General features: G+C 33.0%; 1 protein-coding gene across 2 annotated transcripts in view; it reads left to right on the top strand.

Annotated features, from left to right (window-relative positions):
• Positions 1–11891, top strand: part of LOC117172538 — a 26939-nt gene that overhangs the window by 12496 nt on the left and 2552 nt on the right. The window contains exons 2-3 of one of the 2 annotated variants that reach the window (XR_004467035.1): positions 119–289; positions 9292–9853. Coding sequence is in view for 1 of the 2 variants with exons in the window: in XM_033360578.1 (XP_033216469.1) it covers positions 9318–9845 (528 nt within the window). In the remaining variant the exon portion in view is untranslated. Of the gene's footprint in view, positions 1–118; positions 290–9291; positions 9931–11891 lie in introns of those variants that run through there. The other variant, XM_033360578.1, reaches the window with a different exon arrangement.

The following is an 11891-nucleotide window of genomic DNA, read 5'->3' as shown; positions in this document are numbered from 1 at the left end:
GTATTATTATTTCTTTCCTACGTGACTAAAATTTACCTCTGGCGTGTTCACCTTGGAACTTGTTAAAAGGTAATAAAAAAAAGATCTTCACTAAGATATATCAGAAATATTTTTACAGAAGGATCGAGAAAAAGTGAGGTTGTGACTGAAGAGGATATAGCAAGACTATTAAGAGATTAGGAATATAGGGAATATACATATGGCGAGGATTTTGAATCCCATACGTTTGTGCCTCCGAGTCCTTTAACATATTATAACCAGCATTATCAACGTTTATCAGGACTACACGGTAAGTTGAAAATTGATGTCTTTTTTGTTATAAATGTAAACAAGTTTTGCCAGAAAATTCTTTTTTTTGTTTGGAAATTAATTTTCACCGGGAAATCCAACTACTTTTTGCGTCGAAAATGTCCCTTTTTAACTTAAAAATAAAAATACCTGGATGAAATTCCAACTAGTTTGTAACAAATCTATTTTCCTGTTAAAAGGTTCTTGATTTCAGTTAAAAATTGTTTGATAAAAATTAAAGTTTAAGGTAAAATTAAATCATTCAAGGATGTTGGTTAATTCCGACTTTGCATTTTTTCATCGGTACGGCACTGACTCAATTTATATTCTTTCTAAAAAATTTGAGAATAAAAGAACGAAAACTTGTCCAATATCCAGGGTTTTCCGAGGTACTCTAATCAATAAAATATCTAAAAATCAAAGCTTTTTTTTAAGGAAATCATTATTTTTATGAAAAATATTAATTTATCGAAAGAGCGAAATTAGCGGGTAGCAGACGACAGCCTTTGAACGCTTTGAATCGTTCGCAAATTAATTTTTTTACACACAATTCTGACATCATAGAAGAATTTTCGATTCATACCATTTTTTCAAAAGACCACCAGGCTAACTGTCACCTTCGCGACACACACGGTATCGGGGCGCCCTTCCTTATCGACCGCGGATCAAGACTACTGAAGCAGTTCAAAATATTTGTTAAAATAAAAATAGAATTAAGCATTCAGAATGGGAGACCAATATTTATATTACGCTACTGAATGACCTTTCGCGAATTCATAACCGAAAGAATTATATGTATTTTGAAAACCCGTTTTAATTCGAGAGATTAAGAGCCTCATCTATAAGGGTCGAAAATAATGCCGAATAATTTTATTTAATTGAAATCTTTGCTAGTGAAAAATTTTCATTTGTTAGTGTTCTACAATTTTAAGAAATGTGAGAAGGATTTGTAACCCGTTGTCATTCGGGAGATAATTCCAAAAAGAGATTCTCGATTATAGAATGCGCTAATATCAAGTGAAGATAATTCACTAATTCAAATATAATAATAATAATAATGCATAAAGCTTAAAAAAAGTAAAGACGATTAAATTTGAAAGATTAAATCCTGGACAGCCAGAACTAAAACAGTCAGGGTTAGATGGTTAGGATTAAATATAGGGATTTCTTAGATATACAAATATCTTGAATGATTAGGTTGAAGACTTTAATTTAAAGCAGTGTGAAAATTTTTTTCAGTTAATATTATAATGCCAAAAAAGTAATAATAAAAAGTGAAAATTTTAACAGGCTCGGAAGAATCAGGAATTGGGAGAATTTGGTAATATGCAATTATGTTGATCTCGGTTATGGAGAAGTTTGAAATTAACAATGAGTTATCCAACCTAAAAATAATTTGTTGGGCCTAAAAAGGGCCGTTTTGTATTTTTAAAATAGCAGATTATTTAATAAAGTCAGTAATTTTTTTCTGTTTGATGCAACTCTATCTCTGGCCGAAGTTTTCAACCATCTATAAAGCAGCAAAGATTGTGTTAGGAAACACATCACTTTGTTCAGAAAGAAACCTGCGAGAAATTGCTAAACCAACTTCAGCACCTCTCAATTTTGTTGGTGGTGCCCCATCCTGATCCTCGGCATCATTCTCGTCATCAGATTTTGAAGGTTCTTGTGCCTTTATACTATCTAATATCTCACTATCTGTAGGTTCACTAGAAATAATGACATTAGGGTCTACACCAATGAAATCTTCAAAAGTTACTTCCGTGAAGCCCAACATTCTTTGTAGATCATCCCACTCTTCAGAAGTACCATCCGATAAAGTTTCGTCTTGTTCTTGTGTTGCAAGATTTTTCACGTCAGTTTTCACGAAGCCAGCCTTCCGAAAGCAATTCGCAATTGTATGACTAGTGACATCAGCCCAAGCTTTGTTCAACTCGAAAATAGCATCTGATAAACTCAAATCAGTCAACCCCATTTTTTCATCCGAAGCCTTGAGCAATCTTTTTATAATACTCCGCCGGTAATTCACTTTAAGGTTCCTAATGATTCCTTGACCCATTGATTGCAATTTGGCAGTTAAATTCGGTGGTAAATGAACCACCTTTATGGCTTTCAAAGTTTGAATTAATACTTTCGGATGAGCCGCACAATTATCCACAAGTAGGAGAACTTTCCGATTTTCTCTTTGAAAATTGTGATCAATTTTATGAAGCCAGTCTTCATATACTGAACTAGTCTTTCAAGCTCTTTAATTGCTCTCGTAAAGCACTGATAAAGACTTGACTCCCTTGAAACATCGTAGATTCTTAGATTTGCCTATTACCAGCAACTCTCTTTTTTCTTTACCAGACACTTTAGCGCAGACCATGACAGTCACACGATCTTTGCTTTTTTTACCACCATGAAAAGTGTCGCCCTCAACGACATTTGGCCTAGCTTGTTAGAAACAAGCTAGGCCAAATGTCGTTGAGAAACTTTTCGCAGTCTTCCTCCGAAACAGAAGCACTTTCCCGATTTAATATCCTATAGATTATTCCATTCCTATTCTTAAAATTTTCTAACCACCCAGAGCTAGCTTTAAAGTATTTATATCCTAAGTGAGCTGCAAAGAATTCATCTTTTTCTAGCACTATAGGACCAGATAAGGGAATATTCTAGTTCCAAGCAGATTTCATCAATTCCACCATCGATATTTCCAACAATGGAAAATAAGATTTCTTCGTGCGTTTCTGATTCGGTTGAAAACAAGAATTTTCACCAGCAGCCAAAATCTTCTCTTTGTTCTTGATGATGGAAGTCAGAGAGTTGGCGGAAATCTTGAAATTTGCAACAATGTCCTTCTTCCTTTTAACTCCTTTCTCGATACATCGAATGAGTTTTACTTTCTCAATCAATGATAATGTCATATACTTGATCTTCTCCATACTCTCGAAATTGTTAAGGTCTAAGTCCTATCAACATTGAACTACACACAAGAACACAATCTTCATTTATATTAGCAGCCCCACCCTTGTCACACACGCGTACTCCTATCACTCACAACGGACCAATCACATGCAACCGCATAACTTATAAATATGAGTTTGTCGCAGTGGTTACTTAGTCATTGCTGTACTTAGAATTATAGAGGTTATCATCAGAGCTGGGCGTACAATTTTCTTCGAATTATCGAGAAATTCTAATTATCGAACTTCGAATTATCGAGAACTATTAACATAGGAAACATCAGGTTTCAGCCGGGGCAAAAAAAGTTCGAATGATCGAAAATTCTTATTATAGAGGTTGGAATTATCGAGGTTCCACTGTAGTTTGATATTTGATCGCAACAATTTTCAAAAAGCGAAATATTTGAGGTGCTCGGGAAAATATTTAGTTGCCGAAGAAGTACACCCTAATGTCATAAAAGAAATTCACCCCATTGAAACGTATGATGATGCTCAAAATCGATTCGCACTAACTGTTGATGAAATTAAAGAAAAAGTAGATCAATGCAAATGCTTTGGATTCGAATGAAAAAGAAAGGTTTTTCAAAATAATACAGCGATATAAAAAAATTGTCTCAAAAAATCCGGGTAAGATCGATGCATACAAACACGAATTACAAATGGACGAAAAAAGGCCATTCTTGATGCGAACCTATCCCGTGCCTATATTTCTTCGGGATAAAGTAAATAAAGAAATTGAAATCTTGCTCGAATTGGGAATTATACAAAGATCAAACAGCGCTTATATCAATCTGCTAGTTATCACCACAAAAAAGATGGGTCAATACGAATCTGTTTAAATGTGCGGAAACTAAACGACTTAAAGACAAACGATTATGAATCTGCAGAAGCAACGGAGGATCTTTTTCAAAGATGTGCAGGGCAAAGGTACGGCCGCACTTGTAAGGGCATTAGACTTAGTCTTGAGCAGAATTGGAAATTTTATAATAACCTTCATCGAGGATATGCTATGTACATCTCAAAATACATCTCGCCACTTAAACCATCTTGAACTTCTTTTTCAACGCCTACAGGATCACAACGTGATGGTTAATTTCGAAAATTCTCATTTTTTTCGTCCTGAACTAAAATTCCTAGGACACATTTTAACACCTTTGGGAATAAAACCAGATCCTCAAAAAATAAAAGTGAATGATGAATTTCCAACGCCAAGAAATTTGAAAGAGTTGAGATATTTTTTCATCAAAAAATATTGTTTTAGCAAAGTGTCATAAGAAAGATATTCCTGATTAATTTCGTAACAAAATTGATCCTATTTGTTGAAAAATATCAGAGCTGTAATCTTTTTATAACAATTGTTAAAATTTACCAAATAGAATCTATTTTAATTTATTTCAAATAAAAGAAATGTATTTATCTCAAATTTTATAACAAAACCACGGATTTTAATATACTAATGCCGAGAAATAACTTTTCTTTATTAATTTTTTTCTTACGTAATAATTTTTTTTAATTCTCACGAATTAAAGCAACAAAACACTTCTTACAATATTTTAGTGTCAATGAAACAGTTTGGTTGAAAATTTGACCATCTGCATAAAAAATGAACTTTTTTAGTTAAAAATTAAACTACTTGATTAAAAGTTGCATTACTTTGTTAAAAATCCATAATTTTTATCAGGATTCACTTATTTGGTGAAAAGAGCTAACATTTTGTAGAACATAGTTTTTTTAAATGAAAAATTAATGCGTTTAATTGAAATTACAAGTATTTGATGGAAAATTGATCTTCAATGTTGGAAAATCATCATTTTGGCTGAGCAGAGTATTTTGTCAAAAATTCGTAAAGAGGTCAAGATCAGAGGAGAGAAGTGGAAGATATGGGGAGGTTTACGCAAACGGTGATATGCAGGAGAAAGCAGAGGAGATGTAAGACATGAAGAAAGAAAATAAAGAAGAGATTAGGCTTATAGTAGGTGGGGATTTCAACGCAAGAACAGGAGATAGAAGAGGAAGTGATTGGGGAAAAGAGAGAGAAATAAAATTCAAAGATAAGGTACTGAATTGGAAGGAAAAGAAGTTGTTAAAGAGCGTGGAGAACTGGGCATGGTTGATCTTAAACCGAAATATAGACGCTGATTGGGAAGAAAAATATTATATTAAATCGGATCACTTCCTTTTAATAGTGAAATTAGAGGGAGAAAAAAGTAATAGCAATATTGATAAAAAGGGAGCAAAGGTTTAAAAAGCAGAAAAAGAGGATTGTTCAATGGAAGAAAAATAACAGTTTAAAGAAAAGTTCAGAAATATCAAATAGGAAGAGGCAAATGTACAGGGTGGAATAGAAGTGGATTGTAAGCGGACTGTAAAGAGAAAATGTAGGAGGTCAAAAAGGAATAAGAAAATGGAGAAAAGAACAAATTAATTTAGAAGAATATAGGAGGAAAAAGGAGTATACTGGGTTCTGCGATCAAAAGAAAGAGGAAGAGAATAAAGGGTTTCAGGAAAAGGTGGAAAAGGCTAGGACCGGAGAAGACATTTATAAGGTAGTAAATAGAGAGGGAAAAAGAAGAAAACGAGTAAAGGAGAATATTAAAATGATAGAATATATAAAAAAAAAATATTTGTTGGAATTGTTAGAAGGAAAAGAGAGAAAGGTTAAGAAAGGAGGAAAGTATGGCGAAGAATGATATGTCGAAGAGGACAAAATAAGGCGAAATAGTCAAGGTGTTAAAAATAATAAAAGATGTGAAGGCACCCGGGACAGATGAGATTGCAAATGAAATCTGGATATAAGGAGGGACGTAACTAAAGGAATGGACATAGGTAATGTAAGAAAGTATGGATATGAGAGGGGTGCCCAGAGTTGTGAAAAGAAGGAGTAGTGCTACCAATACTGAAGAAAGGCAATGAAAAAGAGGTTTGAGATTCTAGAGGTGTGGCAATGGCAGATAGGGGGATTAAAAAGAGAGTATCGGAAATTTTTAAAGAGACAGAAAGCAGTGTAGGGGAAGGGGAGCTAGTAGGATATAGTTTCTGGTTAGTGAGAGAAGTCGGGCAAGGTTGTCCTCTGAGCCCGCTTTTATTCAATAAATTATCATCAGACTTTAAAGAAGAAATTAAAAGAAAGGTTAGGGAGGACTGAGTATAGGAAAGAAAAAGATATGTACACTGGCACACGTGAACGACATAGTGTTGATGACAAAGAATGAAGAAGGGATGGTGGGCTTATTTACAGGATTAGAGAAATACTATGATAGGAAAAAGTTGAATTTAATTTTAGAAGAGACAAAAATAATAAGGCTTAGAGAAGGAGGGAAAATAAAGAAAGAATTGAGGAGGAGCTGGAAGGCAATAAGGTTAGAAGAAGTGAACGAGTTCAAATATTTGGGATATATCTTTCAAACGATTGGAAATCATAGAGCTTATATAAGAGAAAGGATAAAAAACAGCAGAGATAATGAAACAGATATGAAATTAGGAAAATTTAAGAAAGAGAATGTCCTTATTTGATATGTACGGCATGGCCGATATTAAGTTATGAAGCAGAGATATGGGGATGGAAAGAAAGAAAAGATATTCAGAGTGTACAGGAAAGGTATATAAGGTGGACACCAGGGCTAGTCTGGAGGACGCCAGGGTATATAGTGAGAGGAGAAGCGCAAAGCAATAAATTAGGTATTAGAGCGAGGAAGACAGCGTGGAAATTTGAGACTTAGCTGAAGAAGTAAAAAAGGAGGAGAGTTAGCGAGAAATTGTTTGATGAATGTAGCAGAAAGGAGAGGGATGGTGATAGAATTAATGAAATGGGGAGAAGAAAGGAGAATGTTCTTTAATGATATAGATATAGAAGACGGGACTGAAGCAAACTATACAGAATTAGAAAAGAGAGAGGGAGAAGCAATTTAAGTAAAAGATGGGGGACGATTAAGAAATCAGAATATAATAAATGGTATAAGAACATAAAAAAGGAAGGAGTAACAAAGCATTTAGAAAAGAGATGAGGAGAGAAAAGGTAGACCAGAGTTACAACATTCAGAATAGAAAACTTGGTAATGAATGGGACGCATTGGGAAAAAGTAGAGAACAGAAGGTGCAGAATATGTGAATGGGAGGAGGAAACATGGAAGCAAGTATGGGAAGGATATAGGAGAGGAATTAAAGATACAGGAAACTGTAAAGAGAATGTAGTAAAGATTCCAGGGGAGGATGAATCAGGGAAAAAATGGATGAAGGAGTTGAAGAGAAGGCTAGAGTCTTAAATGAAAATGAATAAAAGAATGCATGTGAAAAAATGGCAAAATGGTGGTACAAGAAAAGTTAAAGAAAAATCAAACGGAAGTGGCTTAGATTGGAAGCGTAGAGATATGTAAATAATGATTATGTACTCGTATAAGTAAACTAAGATCCTGTAGCGTTCTAAAAATTCATTTTTGCTGGTTAAAAATACAGCTGTTCAATTATAAATCAAAGTTTTTTGTTGAAAATTCATCCTCCGGAATTGATAATTCAAAATTCATGGTAGAAAAACCTTGGCAAATTAAAATGTGTAAATAATTGATTTTATTTCTTAATATAATTTATCTGTAAATGTTTTTAAACATAATTGATATGAAATACAATTTTAATTTTAAATTATTTAATCAAGTTTGGAAATAATTATGTACTAACCATTTTGAAAAGATTAAAAAATAATCTCAATCTTAAAAAGATTTCAAAACATTTTCTAAAAAAATGCAGATTTTTTAATATTTCAGTTAAACAGCCTTTTCAAGAATATAGAAAGGCTTTAAGAGAATATTTTTTTTTATTATGATACCTAGGAAAATTGCAAATGACTCCTAATTTTGAAAAATTTAATTTAAAATGATTTCTGAAAATTTAAATTAAAATCTAAAAGCTTTTAAGTCCATTTTTTATGTCAAAATATTTTTATATAATTCAAAGTGGACGATTTTTTTTAAAGAAATATTTTTAAGTTTTAAAAAAAAGTGTGCGTTTATATTTTTGGTGAAACATATTCATTTTCTGTTTAGGAACAAAATTAAATTTTTTTTTATTTCTTGGATGTGATATTTCTTGAATATTTTTTTACTAATTCATCAAAAGGCTAAGCGAGGTTCTACTGTATTTTAAAAATTATGACCGCCTTATTAGATTTACTCTCTTGATTTTTTATATTTTTACGACGAATTTAAAACCAAAAATTGTTAGTCAAGTGCGTTTTTTTGCAACTATGATCTTCTATATTGGGTTTGCCATTATCAAATTAGAAATTTTTATTGCGGATTTGAAATCAACTATCACAAAAACTTTCGATTAATCCTCATAATAAAATTCTATTTGATAAAAATGACAAAGCCCCACAAAAAAAAATCATCAATCCGAGCTAAACCACCATACCAATACGTTTTTGAGGTCGCTGAATCCGAATCCGGATTCAGTTTAAACCAATCCAGTCAGCATGAAGGTCAAGTGAAGAGCAAAATAAAGAAATCCATTTGATCAGAGAGAACCTCAACTCTGAAAGCTTTTTAGGATAGCTGAATCCGAATCCATGGTAATTCTAAACCCAACGGATCCGGATCAAGGTCTAGTGGAGGTCAAAATGAGAAAATGCCATGGAATCGACGGTAACCACTGATTTAAGGCATTTTTGAGGTCGATAAATCAGAATCTGGGATCATTCTTACATCGTCAGGTTGTATTGAAGGTCATCCCAAGGTTAAAATAGAGAAAACCATGGAATTTAACTTTTGGGGTCGAACTAACCCCGGATTCGGATTCAGCGACCCAATTAACGTCTATGGGTATTATTCAATCGCCTTCTTATCAGAATCTTTGAGTTCTGCGTTAATGTATAGGCCGCATTCGGAATCAGAATGCAAAAGTATATCTAAAATCATACTTAGAACATGAAATATAATGTCTACATGATCATGACATTTGATAATCGAAATTTTCTTACAAAAATTGCAAATTTCAACATAGATGTTCACCGCGTTGACGTTACGATCGTGTACACTAAAAAAATGTAATCTTCTGTTTCTTGTTCCAGAGCCGATTTTACAGCATTCTCAAGGCATGGCACATCATCCTGCCATGTATCCTGATACTGCTGTGTCATCTGATCATTTCAGGCCCCCGTCTCCTCCTGGCCCGCCCCCCTTTTCTTCAGTACTTGACACTAAAGTTGAAGATTTTCAAATTTTAAAAATTTATCCCGAGAGAAATGAGAACCGGGTCCTTAAACTTGTAGTATACAATTTTCTTCCCAAACGAGAATTGTTTTTGAAAAATGCTTTTGGTAGGCCCGACGAAAAGCCAACCGGAGCACAAATTATCTTGATACAAGGAAATGGTGATGGCCTTGCATTAGTGCAAAAACGAGAACATGGTCCGACAGTTTTTCGTGCACTATTTACAATACCTCCTTATCCAAAAGGAATACGATCGAAAGTGAACGTAAGAAGCAACGAAGTTAAACCATTGGATCCACAAGAAGCCTGGGAAGTTCCATGTGGAACTAATTTAAATGATCTTTATACAAAAAAGCGTGCAGGTGTTATATTTAAGCCCAAGAGAAATCGATCAATTCGACAAAAAATTTGAAGCAAACAGTAAGTTGCGACCAATACTACGACTTAAATTTACAGAAACACTTTTAGAAGAAACAAATTAATTTACGGATCTGAGTATTTGTTTTATATTAATTGGAAAATAATTTGAAAAATTGTATTATTTTGTTTAAACCTGAACTATTTCGTTAGAAGGTAATTTTTTTGGTAAAAAATTTAACATTTTTGATAAAAATTACTCTTTTTTGATTGAAATTCGTTTTCTTTGTGTAGCTCAAACTGAATCTTTAAACTGGAAATTGAATTATTTTATTTTTGGTTAAAGATTTATATCTTCATTTAGTTGAGGAATTACACATTTCCTTTTTTTCTTTTTATATTAGTATTTTCTGGTATAAAATTTTTTTTTAATAATTGGTCTTTTTGACTACAAGTATAACTCTAGTTAAAAATTAAATATAATAGTTAAAGTTATTCAAAATTTTAATATTCAAGATAATTTTATTTAATTACTTATTTTTTTATCATCGCGTGTCGTTTGGCTCAATATTGGGAATGTTTTATTTTTATTGGGAATTTCGATAAGTAAAACGGCAACTGTTTGTTAAGGAAAATTAAGGATTTCAAAGCCAAATGTTGATATTTTTGCATAATATATAATTTTAGAAAATAAAAATGAAAGACAAGTTTTCAAGTTCATAGGAAAGATTAAAATAATTTTTTATTTCGAAAAATTATCTTTAAGGGAATATTTAAAAATATTTCAATAAATGTCAATAAGAATCTGAAAGATTTACGGGAACAGTAACAGAAAAATTAAAAAATGTTTTCAAACATATCAAACTAAACTTCAGGAGCTTTAAAATAGTTTCGTATTCAAGAAAATGCAATTTCATTTTTAATTTCTGGGAAAATTCAGAAGATTATAAGGTAGTTTTTTAAATTGTGATTGATATTTATAAATTTTGAGCAAAATTCTAGTCATTTTCAAAAATTTATCAAATATTTCTTGATTTCTCCCCAACTTCTAAGGTCCAACGCATCTTTCAAAAACACTCGAATTTTTCGTAATAGTTTGTAAAATCTTATTAAACAAAAAAATTTGTTTAAAATCTTCAAAATTTTTTTCTGACATCTCTATAATAATAAATAATCTATATTTTTCGTGACGTGGTGAATTTAAAGAATGGCGAATGCCATGTTTCGCAGAGAATTCGGAAAATTCACTTGCCGTAAAGCATTTTCTTCGGTCTGTGACTAGACGAACAGGCGCTCGAAACTCAAGGACAAAATCTACAATTTCTTTAATTACTTCTTGGGCTTTACTGGTTTTCGTAGCCTCCAATTTTACATATTTGGTCAAATTTTAGATTATTACGAGTACCTTCCCCCTGCTGAAAGTTAACAATACTTCATTCAGACGAAGAAACTAAGTACAATACAACAGGTAGTGCCTGGTGAACTTAATTGAATACAAATCTTATATAATCAAATTGCCTCTCATCGCACCAGCCCCCATCCGCACGTATTCAACGCTATTCACTATCTCCCCGCTTCTCCGCTCCTCAAGTCCACTACAATTCGTAGTTTCGATATCCCGCGATAGATTCTAACAAATCCCTATATGTCAAAAAAAGGCTGCGGCACTTGCGTGGTAAATGCAGAAGGTGGCCGTCCTTCTTTTGCCAACACCTTCGACTTTCTCTTTCTGATCATCTCATATTTCTTTTACCGATCTCACTTTAACCCGTTATTTTCCTACCTCCTACTGATACTAGGCAGTCTGATAAGTCCCTGAAAAATGAAACACGGAGACGTTTTTCTGGTCAAAGTCGGTTTTATTTTTCAACATACTCTTCTTTTAGGTCGATACAGCGAGTCCAACGATTTTCTAACTTTTTGATACCGTCCGAAAAATACTCGATCGGAAGGTCTCCAAAATACCAGGTCTGGTGAATACGGTGGCTGAGGAACCAACTCGAAGCCGATTTCATGCAATTTTGCTTCTGCAACTAAGCATGAATGAACAGGCGCATTGTCGTGATGATAAAGCGGTTTTTTCTTCTTCAAATGCGGTCGT

This window comes from Belonocnema kinseyi, chromosome 1 (assembly GCF_010883055.1).
Source record: "Belonocnema kinseyi isolate 2016_QV_RU_SX_M_011 chromosome 1, B_treatae_v1, whole genome shotgun sequence".
Taxonomy (NCBI): domain Eukaryota; kingdom Metazoa; phylum Arthropoda; class Insecta; order Hymenoptera; family Cynipidae; genus Belonocnema; species Belonocnema kinseyi.
This window is presented reverse-complemented; position numbering and strand designations above follow the sequence as displayed.